Source organism: Mirounga angustirostris, unplaced genomic scaffold, assembly GCF_029215605.1.
Source record: "Mirounga angustirostris isolate CCGP_5_RB_7025 unplaced genomic scaffold, mMirAng1.0.hap1 SCAF_2, whole genome shotgun sequence".
NCBI lineage: Eukaryota > Metazoa > Chordata > Mammalia > Carnivora > Phocidae > Mirounga > Mirounga angustirostris.
This window is the reverse complement of record NW_026991710.1, coordinates 156,414,542-156,439,289: the sequence shown is the minus strand read 5'-3', so window position 1 is coordinate 156,439,289 and position 24,748 is coordinate 156,414,542. Positions and strand designations below refer to the sequence as shown.

The following is a 24,748-nucleotide window of genomic DNA, read 5'->3' as shown; positions in this document are numbered from 1 at the left end:
TGAACAATACTTCATGTGACACCGAAGTTACAATTATAAGCTATAGTCACTAACTGGATTTAGCCTGAGTAACTGGCCGGTATTTTGTTTGTACGCAATGCTTTCCTCCTTCTGTAACCAGTTGGAAGCTTAACAATTTCTGAGCTAGTTTAGATACAAGGCAAAACAGGCTAATTGTGAAGTTAGACATGTGTTTCCTTGTAAATGTCTCTCTGCAGAGTCATCTCATTTTTAAAACCCTGAAGAAAAGTAACACCAGCAGCCTGCCTATTAACCATTTGCTCTCACTGCAGAAAGTCCTTCCAGCGCAAATGCAACATAAAACTCCCAAGGGCTTTTTAAATTTTTTAATAAAAGCGGAGAGTAATAAGTAACTAAGGCATAATTATTGCATAATTAGCACTTGGCCTTATCTGATATCACCTTTCCAACCTGGAGATTGGCAGTACTTTACAGAAGGGCTGAAAATTTTCTTTCTCTTTTCCTTTATGTATCCATCAGAAACCAGAAAATCCCCCCTTTTTTCCAATATTCACAAGTCGATCCCCTCACTCTGTTATCTGCTTTTCCCAACAGCTTGAGACATGAGCTCTCCTTGCCTGAAAGATAACCTGTCACTCAGCAAACTAGAACATCCCCACCCCCCCACAGCCTGCAATGCTGCAATTTCACATTAATGAGCTAAAAGTAATTCCCTAAATTAACCCCTATTTTAAAATACAAATGGACCAAGGGATCTCATGAAAATAAAAAATAAAAATAAACCTCTAGAAACTTACTGATTGACATGACCACGTCATTTAAAACAAAAACAAAAACAAAACACAAGACCTAAAGAAAGCATGCTGTGAAAGGAAAATATTTAAGTCTAGGGTGTCTGCTTTTCACAAGCAGTGGTTCCTCTCAGCCGTACTAAGCTTTTCACATGCAATCACTTGTGCCCATGGCCCCAGCAAACTCAGTCATTTAGTCTTACACTGCTCTTCACTTTGTCTTGCAGGATTCTGAACTTTTTTACCCTGAATTACCCCAAAGCACTATGTAAAACAAAGGGGCATGTTACCAGTTAAGAGTGCACCAGACATCAGGAAGTCTAGGTAGATTCCTTGTTGAAATAAACATGTTAAAAGATATGATAAGTCTATTCCAAATCAGTCATTAATATCTAACTGAGGAAATATACTTTAAATGGAGGAAAAAAATATCTGGTTTAATTCAAGGTTGTGGTGAATCTGTTTGGCAACTTTTAAGTTAATTTTAAATTAATTCAGGTGCTTTTCAATCACTGCAGTTACATACAGGGAGTACTGAACAGAATGATGACAAAGCAATTGTTTGTGTTCAAACTTCACACAAACTATATTCCTCTGGACTTTTCACCTCAGCAGATTTCAAATTCCCCTTTCCAAAGAATATTTGACCTTCAAATTTCAGTCCCTGTATCTCTTGATTTCTTGCATCTATCATATGTTAGAAACCTCAAACTGGGTTGCAATATTATTTGTTACCTGACTTTAATGAATTTTAGTTGTTTTCAAAATCTGCAATCGGTTCATTGTGCCAACTCTGCATTGCAGAGAAATCTTAAGTGTTCGATTCCAGCGTGGCTCCTGCAAACAGAGTCACTACAAACAGGCTTTAATTGTATTTACTCGGGAAGAAGAGGGGGAAGGAAACCCCCGCTAACCTGACAGGCCCCGCTGGGTGACAAGCCCCCAGAGCAGCGGAATCTCCGACTCTCCGGCCTGGGCGCTGTCCTTGGTGCTGCCGGCGCCATAACGAGCACCAGCGCCTTACCTTCTGCCCCTGCGGAAGCTGCGGTCGTCCCCCAAACGTTAAGCAGAATGTAGCGCCACATCCCACTTTTAATACAAATAACTACCCAGGCCCATCCTCTTTGTCCCCTTCCCGAAGGCTTCAGGCCCGACTGTTCTTCAAAGTCTTTTTGTTTTTTTCTTCTAGGCCCAACTCTGGGCTTGCGTTCATCCCGGGCTGCTTTAAAAGGAGGAATGGGGGAAGGGGAGGGAGGCGAGGGGAAATGAGGATGGGGGAGGGGAGGAAAGTAGGGGGAGGGGAGGAAGGAGTAGGGGAGAAGGAAAGGACGGGAAGAAAAAGGCCCAGGAGGAAGGGGCTGAGAGAGAAGGGCGGAGTGAGTGGGACCAAAGAAGGCTAAACGTGAGAGAGGGAAGAGATGCCCAAAAGAAGGGAAAGAGATTCAGCACAGAAGATGGGTAAAGAAAAAAGTAATGGAGAAAGGGCAAAAGAAAAGAAAGCGGTGGGTATAAGAAAAGAACAAGGTGGCCAGCAGGTCGGGAGAAAAGCTGCCCGAATGGCAGAAGAGTGACTAGACAAAGAAAGGGCGTTGCGTGAATACTCGCACCGAGGGTTTAAAACGCAATCCAAAGGCGAAGAGAAATGGAGAGAAGGGGCTTGAGAGGCGACAAGTGGCCTGGGACCAACAGGAGAGTTGGGGGAGGGGCCGGGACCGGGCAGCAAAGTCCGGGGTCCGATGCGGCGTGGGCCCACGTGGAGCCGGCGCTGAATCACTGCTAAGCCGTCTTTACCCCCCTCATCTCCCCCGGCCCGGTGCCCGCAGTCCCCGCCTCCTCGGCCGCCGCCTCCACGGGGCGGGGCCCTGGCCCGGGACCAGCCGCCGCGGCTATAAATGGGCTGCGGCGAGACCAGCAGAACGCTGTGACAGCCACACGCCCCGAGGCCTCCAAGATGAGCTACACGTTGGACTCGCTGGGCAACCCGTCCGCCTACCGGCGGGTCACCGACACCCGCTCGAGCTTCAGCCGCGTCAGTGGCTCCCCGTCCAGCGGCTTCCGCTCGCAGTCGTGGTCCCGCGGCTCGCCCAGCACCGTGTCCTCCTCCTACAAGCGCAGCGCGCTTGGCCCGCGCCTCACCTACAGCTCGGCCATGCTCAGCTCTGCCGAGAGCAGCCTCGATTTCAGCCAGTCCTCGTCGCTGCTCAACGGGGGTTCCGGGCCGGGCGGCGACTACAAGCTGTCCCGCTCCAACGAGAAGGAGCAGCTGCAGGGGCTGAACGACCGCTTCGCGGGATACATCGAGAAGGTGCACTACCTGGAACAGCAGAACAAGGAGATCGAGGCGGAGATCCAGGCGCTGCGGCAGAAGCAGGCCTCGCACGCCCAGCTGGGCGACGCGTACGACCAGGAGATCCGCGAGCTGCGCGCCACCCTCGAGCTGGTGAATCACGAGAAGGCTCAGGTGCAGCTGGACTCGGATCACCTGGAGGAAGACATCCACCGGCTCAAGGAGCGCTTCGAGGAGGAGGCACGGCTGCGCGACGACACCGAGGCGGCCATCCGCGCGCTGCGCAAAGACATCGAGGAGGCGTCGCTGGTCAAGGTGGAGCTGGACAAGAAGGTGCAGTCGCTGCAGGATGAGGTGGCCTTCCTGCGGAGCAATCACGAGGAGGAGGTGGCTGACCTGTTGGCCCAGATCCAGGCGTCGCACATCACGGTGGAGCGCAAAGACTACCTGAAGACAGACATCTCGTCGGCGCTGAAGGAGATCCGCTCCCAGCTCGAATGCCACTCCGACCAGAACATGCACCAGGCGGAAGAGTGGTTTAAGTGCCGCTACGCCAAGCTCACGGAGGCGGCCGAGCAAAACAAGGAGGCCATCCGCTCCGCCAAGGAAGAGATAGCCGAGTACCGGCGCCAGCTGCAGTCCAAGAGCATCGAGCTCGAGTCAGTGCGCGGCACCAAGGAGTCCCTGGAGCGGCAGCTCAGCGACATCGAGGAGCGCCATAACCACGACCTCAGCAGCTACCAGGTAGGAACCGCGACTGCGCGGCCAGCCTGCGCCAGCGCCAGCGCCGCGCGCCCCCGACACTCAGGCACGCGACCCGGCGCGCTCTCAGGCACGCGACCCGGCGCACTCTCTGCCGCGCTCCCTGGCGGCCGCTGGCCAGTGCGCGCGCGCGACGCCGAACAAGTTAGAGGCGCAAAGCGGCCTCGCCCCTCCCCATCCTTCTCCACCCCTCCCCCACCCACCGTCTCCAGCTCTTAAGAGCCCTGACCTTTTACAAAACGTGCTTTTTTCCTGGGGAGGTCTACTTTTAAAGTAGGAGGTACACGTTCGAGTAGTTGACAAAGCAGCAAGTTTAGAATAGCTTGTGCAGAAACTCATATATCCTCAACTTTTCCGGCCGTAATCAGAAGAACTCTTAAAATTGGCTTCAGCCCAAAAGGCTCAGAGGAGAAGGGCCAGGTCGGCCGAGGGGTTTTCCCAAACACGTTTGTTTCCTGCTGAGACGAGTTCTAGATGCACTGGTCTCAATGCGTGGTGTGCCCAGGAAATCTCATATTGTCTAATAGATCCTGTTTATTTATTTGATAATTCCCTTGTTTTTTCTGTTTTTGTTTTTGCGTTTTAAGGGGCTGGAAGCTACAGGGCTTACAGAACGGGATGGGAAGTGGGGGGAGGAGGTAGAAGTTGCTGTTGGAAGGATGAGTCTCTGGCTGTGTCTATTTCAGGATACCATCCAGCAGTTGGAAAATGAGCTCCGGGGCACAAAGTGGGAAATGGCTCGTCATTTGCGAGAATACCAGGACCTCCTCAATGTCAAGATGGCTCTGGATATTGAGATCGCTGCGTACAGGTACCGTGCTCACTACGGACCAGGCGGACCCGGCGGAAACACTTACCGCACTGCGGAGGCTGTTTTGGCAGGAACCCCATCACTTAAGTTAAAGCGAGCAGGTGGCAGGGATCTTAAATCAGTCCGTGGCTTTCTTTCTTAATTAAAAAAAATATATATATTCTAAAGAATTGTAAATGTGGTTTTACCACTCTACACAGTTTTAAAAGAGTAAACATTAGTTAAAATAAGTATTTAAAATAAAATGTTTTGAGGGATAGCGCTGATTGATTTCAGTGCTTATGCTTAAACTTTTTTATTTTAGTGAAAAATGTTTTCCAACTGTTTGAAACAAAAACGGAATTTTAGTTTTTAATATTTCATTTAGTGGTTTCAGCTTTTCGACTTCATAATGTCAAGGACAAATTCCAGGACATTCAATTTCTGTTTCTCTGTTACAGCTTACTATTGCCATCATCTGGCTGAGAACAGCTATAGATTGATAGGATGGATATATACACATATATTAGATAGAATATATTAGATATATTAGACAGAATAGAGAGAAAATATGTATATTCTATTTTATTTAGATTTATATCTGCAGACCTAGATACACAACCAGAGAGAGAAAAGAAAAAAAGATTATAAGTCTGCTAACTGATGTCACCTTACTGTTGACTAAGTTCATAGGAGAAAATCCTTGACTAAACACTTTCTCTACTACCAAAAAGTCATCATCACTACATTACAGTAATAAATTGCATTCACAGCTATCTCTCTCTTCAGAAAAGCCGAATAATTATATATTAAATACATACTTTATGATTAAAATTGCAGACCAATTTATAACTTGATATATCCCAAATTCTGATATATGCTAAACGGTTTTCTAGATTTGTTGAACATTATATTTGCTAAAAGAAATTTAGTGTACATCCTGAAAGTCCAAATGCTTAAGAAGGTCATTAATGTTTTTTTGGCCATGAGGAAGACTTTCAGCATATTCATGGTGCAGCAAATAGACAGCCACAGAGCTGAGATTTGGTGGCTGGGTGTGTTAGTGGACTATTGGGTGTGGTCAGTTACTGCAGCAGGTGATTAGCTGGTGGTCCATGCGAATCTCTGGATATGACACAGTAGACCAGTGAAATGATAGCAGGTATCACACTGGCTTGACAGAATCTTTTATTTATGTGATTCTATTTGTTGAAAGGTACCTGCTGCAATTACCCATAACGTAATGAAACTCAGAAGGCCACTGAGATTTTAATTATGTCGTGTCTTTTTTTATCCGATCCTTAGAAAACTGCTGGAGGGTGAAGAGACCAGATTTAGCACATTTGCAGGAAGCATCACTGGGCCGCTGTATACACACCGACAGCCCTCAGTCACAATATCCAGTAAGATTCAGAAAACCAAGGTAGAGGCTCCTAAGCTAAAGGTCCAACACAAATTTGTCGAGGAGATCATAGAGGAAACCAAAGTGGAAGACGAGAAATCAGAAATGGAAGATGCCCTGACAGCCATTGCAGAGGAACTGGCAGTGTCCATGAAAGAAGAGAAGGAAGAAGAGGCAGAAGGAAAGGAAGAGGAACCAGCTGAAGAGGAAGTCGTAGCTACCAAAAAGTCTCCAGTGAAAGCAGCTGCGCCTGAACTTAAAGAGGAAGAAGAAGGAGAAAAGGAGGAAGAGGAAGGCCAAGAGGAAGAAGAGGAGGAAGAGGAGGGTGCCAAATCAGACCAAGCCGAAGAAGGAGGATCCGAGAAGGAAGGTTCTAGTGAAAAAGAGGAAGGTGAACAGGAAGAGGAAGGGGAAACAGAGGCCGAAGGTGAAGAAGAGGAAGCTGAAGCTAAGGATGAAAAGAAAACTGAAGAAAAGCGGGAAGAGGTGGCTCCCAAGGAGGAGCCGGTGGCAGAAGCCAAGGTGGAAAAGCCGGAGAAAGCCAAGTCTCCCCTGCCAAAATCACCAGTGGAAGAGGTAAAACCAAAAGCAGAAGCTGGAGCTGAGAAAGCCGAGCAGAAAAAGGAAGAAGAGAAAGTGAAGGAAGAAAAGAAAGAAGAAGTAAAGGAATCTCCCAAGGAAGAGAAGGTGGAGAAAAAGGAGGAGAAGCCAAAAGACGTGCCAGAGAAGAAGAAGGCGGAGTCCCCGGTAAAGGAGGAAGTGGCAGAGGAGGTGAGCACCGTCACCAAATCTGTAAAGGTGAGCTTGGAGAAGGATGCCAAAGAGGAGAAGCCACAGCCTCAGGAGAAGGAGAAGGAGAAGGCGGAAGAGGAGGGGGGAAGTGAGGAGGAAGGAGGTGATCAGGGTTCCAAGGAATCCAGGAAGGAAGACATAGCGGTAAATGGGGAGGTGGAAGGAAAGGAGGAAGAACAGGAAACTAAGGCGAAAGGCAGTGGGGGAGAAGACGAGAAAGGGGTTGTCACCAATGGGCTAGACCTGAGCCCAGCAGATGAAAAGAAGGGGGGAGACAGAAGTGAGGAAAAAGTGGTGGTGACCAAAAAGATAGAAAAAATCACTAGTGAGGGGGGCGATGGTGCTACCAAATACATCACTAAATCTGTAACCGTCACTCAAAAGGTCGAAGAGCATGAAGAGACCTTTGAGGAGAAGCTAGTGTCTACCAAAAAGGTAGAGAAGGTCACTTCACATGCCATAGTAAAGGAAGTCACCCAGAGTGACTAATATTTGAGTCCATTGCAAAAGGTTAAGCCATATGACAATTTTAATATGCATGTGATTGACAGCTTCAAAACAGAACGGGTTCTCCCATGGGGGCTCCAGACATTGTATTTTACTTTGTGCAATATGAGGGAACTGCATGCAAGCTCAGGGTGCTCCCTCCTCAGTCTTTGGGTGATTCAAATGCATGATATTGTATGTACCTGGGGAATTGGCCAATTTCCTAAGCTGTTGGAAGGGGGGTACTCGGTGGGGGGGGCGATGTCTTGAGATGTATTATGCAAAGAACCAACTGAGCCAAAAATAATAAATGAAATACAGAACTCTCTTAGCCTTAAGAAAGCTATATATGAATAATTATGTTTACCTCACTGGTGCATTTAAAAAGGACTTTTGTTCATGGGAGAACCTCGTTGACATGCACAGTTTGCAACCTTTCGTTGATTGATGTTAAATGTCACAGCAGTACTTGCTCAATAAAGGTCATATTGGAAACATAGTCGATTGCATGGTGTCATGTCATTTCAAAGTGAAATCTCCACTACCTGACCCTTTCTTTTCCTACAGTAGATTATTTGGTGTGGGGGCAGTTATAAGTGACCTGCATTTCTTATCATTATTTCCCTGAGGGGGATCACTGAGAAAACATAATTGCCAAAAACATCTTCAGGTGTCATAATCTTTATTTAGCCCAATATCCACCTCAACATTTTAAATGTATATTTGTGAAATAAAAATTCAAGCATCAGATAAAAAAGCAAGATTCGTGGGATAAAAGTCTTCAATTTCCAGGTGCCTGGGTGGCTCAGATGGTTAAGCATCTGCCTTTGGCTCAGGTCATGATCCCAGGGTCCTGGGATCGAGTCCCGCATCGGGCTCCCTGCTCAGCGGGGAGCCTGCCTCTCTCTCTCTCTCTGTCTCTTATGAATAAATAAATAAAATCTTTAAAAAAAAAAAAAGTCTTCAATTTCCAAATGTTTTGACCCCAAACCAAAACTCAGAACCTGAAAGTGAGAGGGACAACTCTGGAGTCATAACATGTTTCTTGGAGTTGAGACGCAAAGGAAATCACGGCATTTATAACAATGTGTCCAGAAAAAGCAGGACTGAAATCATTAACAGTCCTAACAAGAAATATCAAACACAAACACACACACACACACACACACACTCCTTTTCTGTAGCACTGATTCTTGATTTGGTTGACAGAGATTTATACTTTTGGTGTTTTATTAATTGGGGAAAAATAATGTCAAAAATAAAATACTTCACTCAGAAAAAGAAAAATGGTTTTCTCTCATATAGGCAAAGAAGTGTTTTTAGATTTGGAAAAAAAAAAAGGCCTGATCTTGCACAAGGAAATAATACCACTCCCTTTTCAATATGTATCTGTTCTAGACCTTTAGGACCATTACTAACTTATTAATTAATATATTATTTGTTTCAAGTCCATATTTTTCTTATTAATCAGATCATCCCAATAATATAATCCTCGATGCTCTTTTTAATGGCTTTTCAAGATACCCCAATTTTAATTCCTAAGTGCACCCAGGAAGCTTATTGCTAATATCAATATTTGCAATGATGTTTCCCAATCATTAGCCATTTGTCAATCGTCACAATTTTTGCTGTATCTGCATATCATTTGCATGGTGTATTTACATTTTCCTTTAAAAACTCATGTTTAATGTTAAAACACTAATTTTTCTGAAGTAATAATATCCATGCCATTCACGGTAAAAGAATTTTTAAATATAATCAGCAAAAACTTACGCTAGCTACATAGAATTGAAAAGTTAAAAAGAGCATTTTGGAAAAATTCAGGACAACTCCTAGGTTGGAAGGATGAGCAGAAGAGGTGGGTGTTGGGAAGACCAGCTAAGACAGCCCTGGGACTGGAGGTAGTAGGAATCATCATGTAGTCACAGGGCTGACTAAACTCAAAACTTGTATCACTCCATTGGAATGTTAGAAACACAGCATACATTTGTCCCATGCCTTGGCCAGCAACACAAGAAGCATCTTGATAGTCCCACCAAGACTGGCACCCATGATGCAGCAGCATTTCCCCAGGGAAGAGTCTCTGAGCTCTTATGAAGTGGGAATAGAGGGCACCTGGGTGGCTCAGTCGGTTGAGCAGGGTCCTGGGATCCAGCCCTACATCAGGCTCCCTGCTCAGCAGAGAGTCTGCTTCTCCCTCTCCCTCTGCCCCTCCCCCCCTGCTTGTGCTCACTCTCTCCTCTCTCTCTCTCTCTCTCAAATAAGTTAATAAAATCTTTTTTAAAAAAATTAAGTGGAGGAGCATCTGGGTGGCTCAGTCGTTAAGCGTCTGCCTTCGGCTCAGGTCATGATCCCAGTGTCCTGGGATTGAGCCCCACATCGGGCTCCCCGCTCCTGCTGAGGCCTGCTTCTCCCTCTCCCACTGCCCCCGCTTGTGTTCCTGCTCTCGCTCTCTCTCTTTCCGTCAAATAAATAAAATCTTTTTTTAAAATGAAGTGGGAATAGACTGGATCTATATGATGTGTTGTTGAATTTTTAAAATACCTACTAAATAGGGTGCCTGGGTGGCTCAGTCAGTTAAGCATCTACCTTCTGCTCGGGTCATGATCTCGGGCTTCTGAGATCAAATCCATGTCAAGCTCCCTGCCCAGCGGGGAACCTGCTTCTCCCTCTGCCTCTTCCCCCAACCCCCTGCTCTCTCTCTCCCTCTCTTTCTCAAATAAATAAAATCTCTTTAAAAAATAAATAAATATGGGTGCCTAGGTGGCTCCGTCGGTTGGGATCCCCGGGTCCTGGGATCAAGTCCCTCATGGGGCTCCCTGCTCATCCGGAAGCCTGCTTTTTCCTCTGCCTCTGCCCCTCCCCCCTGCTCTGCGTGCAGGCGCCCTCGCGTGTGTGCGCTCTCTCTCTCTCGTGCTTTCTCTCAAATAAATAAAAAAAATCTTTAAAATAAAAGGCTAGAAAGAAAGAAAAGAAAGAAGAAAGAAAAAGAGAAAGCGAGAAAGAAGGAAAGGAAGGAAGAAAGGGAGAAAGAAAAGACTAAATATATAGCCATTAGTATAAAAATATTTGTCTATACCTAAAATCATTTCATTACCAACACTGGCCCCTGAGGTACAGCTTAGAAACCCCTTTTTGTAGCATGTAGTGTTTTCAGATGACAGGACCAATCAGAAGCCCTCCCCAAGGCCAGCTCTAGAGGCTTGTCCCTTCAACTCCGACTTTGTTTTCAGCCCTCCCATTTTCTTTCCTGAGAATAAAAGAATTTTAATAATACTTCCACATATTCCAGAGCACTGTTCTGTCCTCTTTAAAAAATAATAGAATATATCATGGGACGCCTGGGTGGCTCAGTCGTTAAGTGTCTGCCTTTGGCTCAGGTCATGATCCCAGGGTCCTGGGATCGAGCCCAGCCTCAGGCTCCTTGCTCAGCGGGAGCCTGCTTCTCCCTCTGCCTACCTCTCTCTCTCTCTCTCACAAATAAATAAATAAAATCTTTAAATAATAATAATAATAGAATATATCTTTGATAAGCCATGCCAACATGTCTAAAGGTATCAGATTGCTTGGTTGTATCATTAATTCAGCAAACATTTATCATGAGCTAGGGCCTGGGAATACAATGATCTTCTCTCCTGGAATTCACTAATTCTATTGGCAATGCCAATTATTATACTACTATTTAAAGAAAAAGCAATGTGAAACTATGTTTTCAAATATGTTCAGTGACAGGGAGAGACTACATTTAAAACTCAGCGTAAACCTCCAAGTATTTATGAAGTTAGAATGCTTTTTCCCTAACTATCATCAGTCCAAGGCTACAATGACATTAAGCCATTGATAAATAGAATTTCTTCTTTTCAGTAGATTGCCTTAGAGATACTTCTTCATTTTAAATGTTGTAAGAAGTACCAAAGCTAATTAGTTCTCAATTTTCAAATCGGAAATTGAGGCACAGAAAAAAAAAATGTTAACTTTCTCTGGGTCACACAGCTAGTATGTAATAGAGCTGGGATTTAATCCAGATACTCTGGCTCCAGAGCATCTATGCTTAACCCCTTGCAGTACACTGCCCCTCAAATCCATCCACTGTGGCCATCTCAAGTTATAAGGTGATTCTGGGGTGATCTCTTCTTTCTCTTCAGATGGAAAGAAAACAGATCTATGCCATGAGTCCTTCATTTAATATGCCTACAGATCTCTTTACATTAAGAAAAAAAAGATGTGATATCACTTCTTTGTGTCACTGTTTGCATCATGAGAAGAATAAAACCTCCAGACACAAATTAAGCGGTGATTCCTTCTACCACAACAGCTTGCAGTGTACAAAAATGTGGCAAACATTTTTCTTATGACAACTTTAATGTTCAATGGAAAAGGAAAGTGTTATTTCTAGCACACTGTCTTCTATTGCCAGTCAGTGCAGAGACAGTATTAAAACATTGGGATATTCATTCCCACAACAAATAGGTTGGTTGTTCCAGTTTGGAGCAAGTTACTTTTTCCTGTTGGTTTATGGAATTTTCCCAAAGGAAAACAGGAGCTATTTTTCAGTGAATTATTTTATTGGCTTTGTCCAAAATTTGTCCACTTCCAGAGCTCCTCTAGCCTTAGAAGAATAAAGAAAGCTTTGGCAAAAACGATGGATTGGAGTTCACGTCCCAGGTCTGTAGGTAGTTAAATTGTGTGTCTTGAGTCCATTGTATTTTATCCCTCTAAGCTTCTGCTATAGACTGGATGTTTGTGTCCTGCAGATTTGTACATGAAGTCCTAACATCCAATATTATGGTATTGGAGGTGGGCATTTTGGGAGGTGCTTATGTTCTGAGGATGGGGTCCTCATGAATGGGATTAGTGTCCTGATAAAAGAAAACTCAAGGAGCTCCCTTCTCCCCCCACCACGTGAGGACATTGAGAAGAGAGTCATCTTCCACCCAAGAAGCAGGTTCTCACCAGACACTGAATCATGACACCTTGATCTTGGACTTCCCAGCCTCCAGAACTGTGAAAAATAAATTTCTGTTGTTCATAAACCACCTGGTCTAGCATTTTGTTATAGCAGCCAGAACAGACTAAGGCAGCTTCCACTTATTTATCTGTAAAATAGGGGCACTAACATACTCTTCAAAGAGCTGCTGAGGTAATTAAATCAGATGATACCTGTGGAAGTATTTCGCACTGTAAAAGATACATAGTAGCTGATCAAAATCATTGCTGAATATATTGAATTTTAAGTTGGATCAAAGCTATAAGTACAGAATTTATGTAATGTCATCATAAGAAATTGACTGGAATATTAATTTCCTTATATATGACTTCAATGCAGATTGCTATTACAAGTTTATCAGAATAAGTATACAATATAAACATATATGTATGCATAAGCACATATATTTCTTCATCAGTGTACAATGATACACTGTAATATATACATTATGCATATAGAAAAAAATAAGTGGAAAATAATAGCATTTTTCACTACAATAAACCTTTCACTACAATAAACCATAGAAGCTGCTTAGATACCAAATAATCCACCTACATAATCATGGGGTTTAAAAGTTTCTTGATGCAAATTATTTAAAACAATATTGAGAATTAGAGAAATAATTTTGGGCTAAGCCTATGAAGACAACTTTAAATCCCCAAATCCATATTGATTGTGCTCCACATCATAATGTGAGGCTCTCAGAGTTCTCTTCTACTTCTTATTTGAGGTATTTTGAAAAATGATTACATTATATCTTTAATAGGTTATTAGTTTTAGGTAATACTCCTTAAGTCTAATTAGCATTCTTAATTTAGAAGAAACCATAGTTGAAAAAAATTAGCAGTTGTCTAGGTCAAAAGCCTTTCTTTACAATATTTAAGGGGAGGGTAATCATTCCAAAGACCTAAATAGGATGTTAGACCACTTACGTAGGCCCACCCCCATGCCTCTGGTCTTGCTTTGGAAGTATGGAGAGATGGGAGAGGAAGAGGGTTAAGAGAAAGGAATCAAGGGCCCAAGAACTTGAGTGACAATATTGTTTTCAGAAGACAGACACAGGAGATTCCCGATTCTGAATCAAAATCATAGGATCACAAGTTGGAGACCAACTGCAAATATCATAGGCTCTATCTTGGGGTTTTCTCACATTCATAAAAGAGTAGGCCATGATGATGCCATGAAAAAGAGATGTCAATGAAATTAACCTCCTTGTCTAATTGGAGCCCAGTGCAGGGCTTGAACTCAAGACCCTGACTGAGATCAAGACCTGAGCTGAGATTGAAAGTTGGATGCTCAACCATCTAAGCCACCCATGTGCCTCTCGGTTCTCATCTCTTAAGGGAATTTTGGTGAAAAGGGTAAAATTACCTGTTCACATTTGGGCTTCTGAATACCCTTAATTTTAACAGTTTATAATCTCCTCCAGAAAACCACAGATTGGTTGAAAACACAGAGTAATATAGCACAAACACAGAGTAACATGGTAATATGCTCTTGGACTTGGGAAACCTGGAACTCACCATAAGTCACAATATCTCCACACCTCCCATTTTAACTTGAAAACCTCAAGGATAGTTTAAATCTTGAGATAATGTTTTTAAACCTTTCTCAATTTAGATGTCAAAAATTTATTCATAGCCAGAAAGAATATTTCAGCTAAAGAGAACTTGAAATAGCATGTACTAATATTTAGAAGGATAAAAAGCTAAGTGTTATTAATTTATATCCACTTAAATATGTAATATGTGAATACCTGGAGGGGGAAAAAGGAAACTGTCTATCCTTTTTTCCAGATATCTTTATAATCCAGACTACCCAGTTGTTTCTGAACTGAATTTCGGAGTGGCCCAATTAAAATTACAAATTTAAACATAGCAGTGAATAACCATCTCTGATAAATAGTAGGTGGCTAGTAAATGGTAAATTCTCCTTGTTATTATTAGTAGTAGTAGTTTAAAAAGTATTAATTAAAGTCATAGCATATATTAAATTATCATATTTAGAAGTGATACACATAAAAATTCAATCTATAGCAAACCTTTAAGAAGAGCTAGATACCTTTGAACTCTATTTACTATTTGTTAGTTAGAATCACAGAATCCTAAAAGTTGAATTCGCTTCTGATTTTGAACTCCCCTTTTTTGTGCCTGAAAAGTAGTTGCCTCTCCTATAATGGAGCACCTAGAGTGACAGGAAAAGTTACTTTGTCCTGAGGCATGCATCAGGCAGCTTTAACTGTTTGCCAATCCTTCTTTCCACCATTCCAATATCTGACCCCCTACACTGGTGCAAGTTCTGAGGAGTCATATCAATCTCAATTCCCTTTTTCCTAGAACTGACCTTCAGAAAGGTGAAGGCCCAGGCCCAAATCCAAATAACTCATCACAATAATAATTGTGAAGCTTATTATATGCCAGGCACGTTATCTGTAATAAATCATTGAATCCTCATAAGAAATATATGTGCAAGTATTATTTTCATTGTCATTTTTTGCAGATGTTTGGGCCTAAGGATTAGAATTCAGGCCTTTCTCATATAAAGCCCATACCTTTTCCACTACATACATTTCCAGAAAAGATAGCAAATATATATTCTGTGTTTGTTCACCTCTGGAATGAATCTTTGTCCACTGGGCCTCGCCTGCCCTAAGCAGTCCCCATTGTTCTTTTTTTTTTTTTTTTTTTTTTAGTTTATGGAGGAATTAACTGACCTCCTAGAGTGTTCGTTTATAACTCATTGCTGTATAAATGGCAGAAACATCACATCCATCATCAGTTCCCCTGGGTTATCAGCTAGGTTCCATTATCCTCTGCTTGAATATGTAAATTTACTTTGTGGAATCCTCTTTACCAAATAAAGTATATTAAGGTTCTGACTGGTACATGAAACACCTCGTGTCCCTATTTTTTCCATTTCTCACACTCTAAAGAAGGCAATGAGCAAGCGAATGTTTCTTCTATTAGTTACTCACCTATAACATAAGTATTCTGTAGGGTACAGCAACTGTACCTGCCTATCATCTTTGATCAACAATTTGTTCCTTAGAGAAAACAAGGAAAAGTATTTTGATTGGATTAAGGTGATTATTAGGTATCAAGTGAAATTATTTCTATGTATCTATCATTAAATAGGTTTGGACAGTTCTAATAAAAAGTGTTTCTTGAATGTAACCTGTTGGAAATTTGGACAAATTTTGTTATTTCACTTCCATAACCCACTCACTGCAATCTGTTACTATCATAACTTGAGATGAAATTTCCTTCGCTGGGCATTACTGTCTATCTTACTAATCACCATGTCCCTGTGAAAGAAGTTAACCGTGTCCATCTACTGGGTTCATTCCCTTAGCATATTAGAATAAGTATTATAAATAGAAACAAATCATGTGGTCATGACATTTGGAGGACTGATGCCCATCTCCATTCTTAATCAGCTGCCCATGAAATAGCCACCAATATTCCTAAAGTTTTCACTTTCTCATTGGCAATTAGCAAACTGCTCTGCTTCATGTCCTTTGTGAAGGATATGCTTATAGTTCTCAGGAAGAGACATGGATCTCAATATTCTCATTAAAAGATGTAAAATGCAAGGTCTGGGGGGAAAAAAGTGAAAGAGGCCTTTCAAAGTATTTACCTCCTCCTCAAACTGGGTAAAAAGAAGTGAACTCTTACTGGAGAAAGGAGAAAGACTTGTCAAAGGATGAGAAAATTAATAACATTAGAGACTTATACCTTGCCCATATTAACCTTCTATAATTCCATGTGTTATCAGAAAAGAGAAAACTATATAATTAACTGCCACGCTAACACTCGATTCAGTTCCACGCTTGGCATTTCATCATATGATACATTTCATGATGTTGGCAAGGAATATCAATTTCCACATTGCACAGACACAATACCCCTGCCCCCCTTGCTGCAGCATTGGAGCAAGGCCACTAACAAGAGTCATCTATCTCTATGCGTACTCCCAACCTCTGCCCGTAACTACAAAGGCTGTGTCTGAAATGTCATATTGAGAACTTCTCAAAACTTGAAACTTTTTTTTCCTATTTCCATCCTTTTCGGTGGTACTGGTCAGACAGAGCCTTGGCTTCAAATTATTTACTCGGCTCTTCCCCCAAATCTCTGCAAACAATGAAAACAATCTAAGAAATACAACATAGCTTTTAAAAACACAGATTTTGGTTTGGAATCTCAAGTCTGAACTTCCTAGCTGAGTTGCTAAGTCAGAGGTCACTCAAGAGAAGAAAAATACAAAAACATTCTAAGGGTTTCAAACAGCATGGTAATTAATGCAGGGAAATGGTACCACAAAGTTAAGGCAAGGTTGAGAAGCGAAAAGGGGGTGAATTAGTCAGCTCTGGCTGCCATGACGAAATCTCCTAGACTGGGTGGCTTAACAACAGTTTATTTTCTCATAGTTCTGGAGGCTGGAAGTCCAAGATCAAAATGCCTGTATGGTCAGGTTCTGGAGAGAGGTCTCTTTCTGGCTTGTAGACAGCCACTTTCTCACTGTGTTTTTACATGGCTGAGAGAGAGCGAGCTAGATCATTTCATTTGTCGTCTTATAAAACCACGAATTCTATCAGATCTGGGCCCCATCCTTATGACTTCATTTACCCTTAACCACTTCCATAAAGGCCCTATCTCCAAATATAGTCATACTGAGGGGTTTGGGCTCCAACATATGAACTTGAGGGGTACACAATTTAGTCCTTAGCAGGAGACAATGAGGCAATGAGAAATTAGTAACAGAAAGAAGCCGTTATCATCTCTAGGATTGGAGTGACACAAGTAGATGTTGTTACCAGAACCCAGAAGCCAGGGCCATCTGGCAGAAGCTTAGGTCCCTGGCGGCAGAGGCAGCCTGGGGAGAACTGAGACTATGGGAGGGAGGCCTTGTCCAACGGAAGCCAGACTCAAAAGGGAGATGCAAGCACCATGGGATAGGTTGCCTAAAGCAGGGCTGGGAATGCCAGGGAAAATCCTCTGATTTTCCCCTCTCCCTGTCCTCCACTCTTTCACCAGTACCTCCCATTGGCCCATACTCCCTGGAAGCTATTCAGCAAGGGAGTCTGGGATATGTGGTTCCTCTACAGAGCAGAGCAGGGCCAAGGTGAGGTATGGAGCTGAGCGCAAACTGACAGATGACTGGCACACTCACTGTGTGACCTTGGGCAACTCTCTTTTCTGAACATCAGTTCTCTCATCTGCAAAATAGGGCCAATAAAAGAGTTATTTGTAGATTAAGGGATATAATTCTTGTGAAGCATTAGGTCAGAGTAAATTCTCTATCCTGTGATTAGAGCTCAAAAATGCTATTTGTCAATTAGTCAGGGGATGTATGTTTATTTTAGCTTGTCTTAACAATGAACAATCAGGAAGCTATGGTCAAGAGAACTAGTCTCAGGATCAATAAACCAGGAAAATCCAAATGCAAATTTGAACTAAGCTATCTTTAAAGTGAAACTTCTAAGAAGGTTAAAATAACTACAAAGTGCCCATCCCAGCTTCCTTTCTGCTGTCTGCTTCCTTTCTCCTTATACACTTCCATTTGAGGCCCTTGTCTTTCTCTTTCCCCTTTGTCCAAAAGTTCCAAGGTTGTGTATAAAAATTAAGATCATTAATCATTGGATCAATGGATTAAAACCAATGCATCATTAATCCGTTCAGATTTTTCCTCATTTCCAGCTTTAGACCAAGGGAATGTTTAGGCCCTTTATATAGATCATCTTCTTTATGGAATGACTCATCTTACTCAGGAACAAGGGTCTTAGCAGATGTCCTTTGTCTCTAAGAGACAAATAATGGCACTGTTTGGAGCCATTCAGCATATGACCCCCTCACCATGAACTGCTTGCCAAGGGGAAGGCCATATCATTCTGCCAGTGTCACATCTGTCCTAAAGAGGACACAGTGCAGTAAAGATGGCAGATGGAATGAGTCTCAACTTCTCTGCATCTCACTTCCTGGAAAAACTGCACATCTCAGACCAAAGGAGGCCCAAATGCTACCCACAAAGCTGAGGTCCCCAGGTGGCAGGCATGGGCTATTTCTCACATGAATCAAGGTAAGGGCATCTGATCAGCTTTGGGACTAAAACAATGGTAGGATTTGAATGCAAATGCAGAAAATAATCAGGACACAGTTGGGTCTCAGGGACAGAAGGGTTAGAGTTAACAGATTCAAAATCTAGTTTTTACCTACTGGAAAACAATGCTCAAGCAGGAATCATTTCAAAAGTAAGCTTCCAGGAAAACCAGAATCTTGTTGTAATCAAGGCCTTCTTCCAGGCCTACCTCCTTTGGAGTTAGACATGAGCATGTCCAGCACAGTCACCCAAGAAGCACGTGAGGCCTGGCTGTGTTTGTGCCCCCAAAAAAGACAGAAGGTCAGAAAATATGCTGGAGAAGAGTCATATCAAAGATAGCTGGTCACATGAGTCTCTATGCAACGGCGACATCGTCTCTACAGCAATGCCGATAATTAAAACACCTAAAACTTGTCTATTTCTCTATAGTTTAGAAAAGAGCTTCAGATACATCATCCTGCTTAAGGCCTCACAATATGTAGGACAGATATTGTGATTTTTCTTCTCAATTTGTGGAAATGGAAGCTCAGGGAAGTGATTTATCCATACATATAAGGGGAGAATCATCAGTGGGCCCTACCACACACATTCCTAGGACATTCTTTAAAAGAAAGGATATTTAACTTTTACATTCAAGTGTAATGACTTTTTCATTGTGGAATACTGGCATTGTAGAATATTCTTCCATATTCCCGCCATCTTAGATAACTGTTACATTTCAGCACACTTCCAACTTTTTTCTATGTACAAATCGATATGGATGGATGTGATCATGCTGAAAATATCATTAAGTAACCCACATTTTCAGTAACAAATTCAGTAACATTTTTCAATATATTATAAATGTTTTTCATTTTTTTTAAATTAATCACCATGACTAGATTATTACATGGATGCAGCATTTATCGTATCCCACCATCCTTCTGCAAACAGCTCCCTTGTCTGGTCATTGTAATCTATTTGTTCCAGTTCATTCAACAGTTTCAACGCCACAATACTACAACCCCAAACTGTGTAGATTATGAAAATAAAAAGATTTGGTTGACAAAAAATAATCTTTATTATTATTATTATTATACTTGGCCCTTTCTTAAAGCTCAAACTACCAATTTATAATCCACGGATGTTCATTGAGCATCCAGTTCACGGGGGAGTCATATCAGCTATGGAAGTGAGTAACTGATATTTGATTCATCTGACTTGAATATGATGCAGGGGAAGCAATCTGTGGTGAGGTTGTTTTTGGCTTAAAAACTGACATTAGGCAAAATAAATATCAATAGCCAGGGTCACGATGTAGGCGAAACAGGTTTGAGGAAAAAAGTTCAAAAAGGACAGCAATTCAAGAGACCAAAGGAGGATCAGGAGAGGTAAGAATCTTACCATAACTAAGAAAGAAAGCTTGAAGAGAAAGAACTGACAATGGAGTTTGGTGGGGAAAGCATGATCTAACTAATAGTCAAAAAATACACTTATCTCTTGGGTGGCCTTGGGCATGTCCCTCCACAGATTCTCAGAATCCTGAGGATGGAAGCAACATTATCATCACAGTTATATTTATGTTTATTATGCATTTAGTAAGTGTCAGGAAACAGGCTAAAAGGCTTTACATAAATGACTTTGCTTAATTTCAAGGTCATAACCACCCTATGAAAAGAAAAGTATAAAATCCATTGTAACAGATAAGGAGTTGAAGATCGGGGACTTTGAGAAACCATCCAATGTCACACAACCAGTAACTCTCAGAGAAAAGACTTCGACCAGTTCTCTCGGATACATGCTCTCTACTCTACACCAAAACACTGTTCTTGAAAGGACATCAAGTTTAGTCCTACCCCTGTGATCCTTAAGTCCACTTTATAACAATCTGCCAAAACTGGAAAAACCCCGGTGATGAGGTCTACTGTCTACCAAGCAGTCCATTCCATCCTGAACAACTCTGAATGCATTAATTCATTTAGTCATTCAACAAATATTTGTAAGCACAAATATTTTATGGGACAGGCATAGCTCCAGGCCCAAGGAATATAGCAGTAAATAAATTGAGTCCTTTCCTTGTGGAGCTTATATTCCTGTGGGAGGGAGAAGGGAAAAACAAAACGAAACAGAAAACAAATATAAAGCATTCAGAGGGTGATAAATGCTTTGGAGAAAAGGAAAGTAGAGTAAGGAGATTAGGAAATATTGAATGGGGAGAAAGGAGTTGCTATTGTATATAAGATAGTTAAGGAAGGTCTCTCTAATACATAGGACATATTGAAGAGATAAGATGCAGATATCTATGAGAAAGATACAGATACATATGAGAGAATCCATTCCAGGTCAAAAGAACATCAAGTGCAAAGGCTCTAAGTGAATCCTTATTTGGCATGTTTGGGGAGTAACGAGGAGGCCAGGGTGGTGGGAACAGAATAGTCAAGAGGGAAGTAGACATTAAAGAGAGGTGGGGCCTGATCCAGTGCAGGATAAAGTGCAAAGCTTTAGAGGGTTCTGAGCAAAGGAATGACACAGGTGCATTTTGAAAGAATCACTCTGGCTACTATGTTGAGTATGGATGGGGGACAGGAGGAGCTGAGGACAAAAGGGCCAGTCAGGAAACTACTGCAAGTTTGGTATCAAACTTAGAATCAAAGAGGTAGCACCAGTGATGGTGAGAAGTACCAGGTCACTGGTCATATTTTGAAAGTAAAGTCACTAAGGTTTGTCAATGGAGGATTACAGAGAGTAGAAGAAAGGAGAAATTGAAGGTGACTCCAGAGTGTTTGGCCTAGGAAACAGGGAGCATGGAGTTTCCATATTGATATGAGAACACAAGGAGAAGACTAAGAGGGCAGGTTTAGGGAAAAGGAAGGGAAATGGGACAGAGGCTTTGCCATGGGAAGTTGACTGCCCATGAGACATTGAAGTTGAGATGGTCTCTCAAAGGAAGCCAATTGCCACAACCTCTGTGCCCTTATTTAACCTGTAAAATGTGTAGAATGCATGTCCTCCGAGCTCTCAGTGTTATGAGAAAAGGTGAAAGTGCTATCAAAAGTAAAACACACTATCAAACCTAAACCTTGTGATGGTGATCATTTTTATAGTCATTGAAATTGAAATCTCAGCTGCGAAGAATGAAAGGAATGCACAGATGGGGACTTTCTCCCCATATGGATAGTAGGATGGGGACAAAGGAGAAAACAAGCCTGATGACAGAGATGTACAATGAATGTGTTGGCTTCCACCGTGTAACATGGCCTTGGCGTTGATGGCATGCATGGGCTGCTTGCAATCGCCGGGCAATTATTTAAGGCTTTCCAAGCAATTTTCTGATCTTGATGTTTCAGAGTCAAGTCATTCCTGGTCAAAAAGTTCTGCTTCGGGAATTACGATTGGCAATTTGCTTGCTCTGAAACAAAAAGCTGGCTTTATTTTCTGGTCCTTTAGCCTCATGCTTCAACTCCATGTCCCACATGTGTGCCCTGGGAGAAGGGGACTCTTACAACAGACAGAGTCCCAGATTCCATGCTGCTGGGGTGACAGCCACACCCCTCCAAAATGACAGCAGTATATGGCTATCCCCACATTGATCTCCACACTGGAACGGCAGCTGCCCATCTTCCAGGGGACAGAGCACAAAGTGAATTCTCAGTGTGTGAAGCCGGAGTCACTCAACTGGCTCACTGAATTGAAAACTAAGCACTTAAATTCAGCTTGTTTATTTTACAGGCAAGTGTCTGTTTAAGAAGAAGAGAATTTCAAGTGGTTTCTCGAGCTGTACGTTTTTTTACACAAACAACTTACTGTTGATTTGAAGAGCAAAAGAAGACAGGTGAGTGTCAAACGCCTTGAGCTTCTCTGATTTATACACTTATTTCCAAGGCAATAGGTGACCCCTGATAGAACTATTTCACATCTGTCAGATATCAAATGATCAGTAACAAAGTCAAAAATCCCAGAGAGGAAGAAAAGGGGAGAGGGAGAGAAAATCCCATGTTAAATGGTACCGATCTGTCCACTTTTGAACCAGTGTTGCGGTAACCGAAAAGACTACAACACAATCTACTAATATCTGGGCCCATCAAAAAAGAACAAGAATAACAATAGCATTATTTTTGACGGGACAGCATTATATGGTGCAGGGAAATACACCGGAGTCTTAGACTCTAGTTCCAGCTCTGCTGTAACCAATTGCATCATGTAAGTCACTTTATTCTTCTGAATCTCAGTTTCCTTGTATGTAAAACAAGAAATATCTTAGGTAGCTTCTCACTTTGGAATTCTATTATTCGATGAAATTTTGCACCCGTGGAGCTCTCTCTTTGAAGGGCTAATGATATTGAAGGGGAAACCTTCAAAACACTAGCAAGATTTGTACCCCAAGCATTGAGCTTCAAACACACAGATCTGATTGCAGCCTCACATATAACATGGACAAAACCTACCCTTGATGTTGCCCCTGCTGCAAAACCTGCTGCATCTTCCCCCATTTCACTCAGGAAAAACTCCATTCTCCCAGGTTCTCAGATTAAAAACTTTGGAGTCATCCTTGACTCCACTCATTCTCCCACATCTCACCTTCCAGCAAATTCCACTGGCTCTACTTCCAAAATCTATGCAGAATTCTACCCCAACCCAGAGCCCCCAGCACAAGGATCTATGAACAAATCATCATCATTACTCACCAACTGTCAGGAACCTCCACACTTGCCCCCTTCACTCATCTTCAACACACAGCCAGAGTGATTATTAACACACAAGACACACCATGTCACTGTTCTGACTGGAAACCCTCCCAAGACTTTCCATGGCTTACCATCTCCCACAGGGTAAAATCGAAAGTCCTCACTCCGTCTGCAAGGCCTCACCTCGCTTACCCACTACCTCTCTTGACCTCACCTTGCACCACTTCTCACCTCAGCCTCTTTATTCTTATTCCAACACACTGAGCAGGCTCCCACCTCAGAGCACCTGTTACCTGCTTTCTCTCTCACTTGTTTCAGGTCTCCGACCAATGTCACCTTAACAGAGAAACCTTCCCTGACCAGCCAACATAAAAGGGCACCCCCTGATCAAACTCGATCCCATTTACCTTACTTTATTTTTCATTATTACCCATATCACCCGAGATAGCATATACGTTTTTTAAAACTCATCTGCCTCTATGAAAACAGGACATTTTTATTGTAAATGCTGAATCCCCCAGGGCCCAAGGACAGTATCTGGCCTATAAAAGGTACTTGTAAATTATCTGTTGAATGAATGAGTGAATGAATGATATAAACTTCCTGGAACACTGGGCGCCTGGGTGGCTCAGTTGGTTGAGCGACTGCCTTCGGCTCAGGTCATGATCCTGGAGTCCCGGGATCGAGTCCCAGATCGGGCTCCCTGCTCGGCAGGGGGTCTGCTTCTCCCTCTGCCCTCTTCCCTCTCGTGCTCTCTGTCTCTCATTCTCTCCCTCTCAAATAAATAAATAAAATCTTTAAAAAAAAAAAAAAACTTCCTGGAACACTTACCAGCAGATGTGGCCTACAATGAGCCCCCGAACCTGGCATCCAGCCCCAGGACAAAGACTGGCCCAACATATGGGCTCAGAGGCCTTGAGCCCTCTTGAGCCTCACCTTCTTCCTTCCATTGGTCCTCCCATACACCAGCGCTGACTCTGCCTGGTCCCAGGCCAGGCTAAAGCTCTCCCTGGGGCAGATATGAGGTCCAGAGAAATTTCTAGTGCATGTTTTCGAACCACCACCCAGCCCTGGAAGAGAGCGAGAGAATATTATACCAGTAATTTTCACTTGGGTTCTCCCACGTAAGTTTTCCCACAAGGGCCTGGGCAGCCTCAAAGGGTCTGGGGGATGAGGGCCCCAGGACATCACAAAGGGCAGTACCAAAGGGCCTTACTTCGGCAGGCCTCCAAATGGAAGTGAGTGCTGGCCCTCAATGTTCTACACAAGTTCTTCCACCAAAACTGTCTAGGATAATGAGTGAATGTTTAGAAGAAAAGACATGAAACGAATGTCTAGCCTTTGGCCAATGTGTAGCTTATAACACGCAAAGGGAGAAAGCTGAGCCTCTCTTCTTGCCTCCCTTTTGTTTTACAGAAAGGCGTACTACCTTCTCCGCCTCCCTCTCCACACCCAAGAGTGGGAGTGAGCTGCAGATCTAAACTGGTTCTTCTCTTTACTAGGGCTTCTCACGCTTAATGCGCACCTGAATCACCTGAGTTCTGGTTAAAATGCAGGTTCTAGTTCAATAGGCTTGGGGTGGGGCCAAGGCTCTACATTTCTAACAAGCACCTAAGTGATGCAAACGCAGCTGGTCCACTGTCTATCACGAAATCAGAAGGTGGTCGCATCAAGCCCGCCTGGGCCTGAGCTGCTTTCTCCGGGTGTGG

At 42.8% G+C, this 24,748-nt stretch overlaps 1 protein-coding gene across 2 annotated transcripts; it reads left to right on the top strand.

The window, feature by feature from the left end:
* Nucleotides 1–2,704: 2,704 nt before the first annotated feature.
* On the top strand, nt 2,705–7,798 carry NEFM (neurofilament medium chain). Of its 2 annotated transcripts, none has more exons than XM_045879325.3 (3): nt 2,705–3,804; nt 4,509–4,633; nt 5,918–7,798. In XM_045879325.3, exons 1-3 carry the CDS (start codon nt 2,725–2,727, stop codon nt 7,293–7,295), a joined length of 2,583 nt encoding a protein of 860 aa, XP_045735281.1. In that variant the 5' UTR covers nt 2,705–2,724; the 3' UTR covers nt 7,296–7,798. The 2 variants fall into 2 exon arrangements, with proteins under 2 accessions (XP_045735281.1, XP_064441444.1); XM_064585374.1 differs by having other exon boundaries at nt 4,410–4,633.
* Nucleotides 7,799–24,748: the final 16,950 nt, after the last annotated feature.

Bases quoted from the DNA above. Each gene is read 5' to 3' on its own strand.
- NEFM (XM_064585374.1), top strand. From the start codon at position 2,725: ATGAGCTACACGTTGGACTCGCTGGGCAACCCGTCCGCCTACCGGCGG. The intron at 3,805-4,409 runs GTAGGAACCGCG...TTGCGTTTTAAG, and splicing joins ACGACCTCAGCAGCTACCAG to GGGCTGGAAGCTACAGGGCT. The intron at 4,634-5,917 runs GTACCGTGCTCA...TCCGATCCTTAG, and splicing joins ATTGAGATCGCTGCGTACAG to AAAACTGCTGGAGGGTGAAG.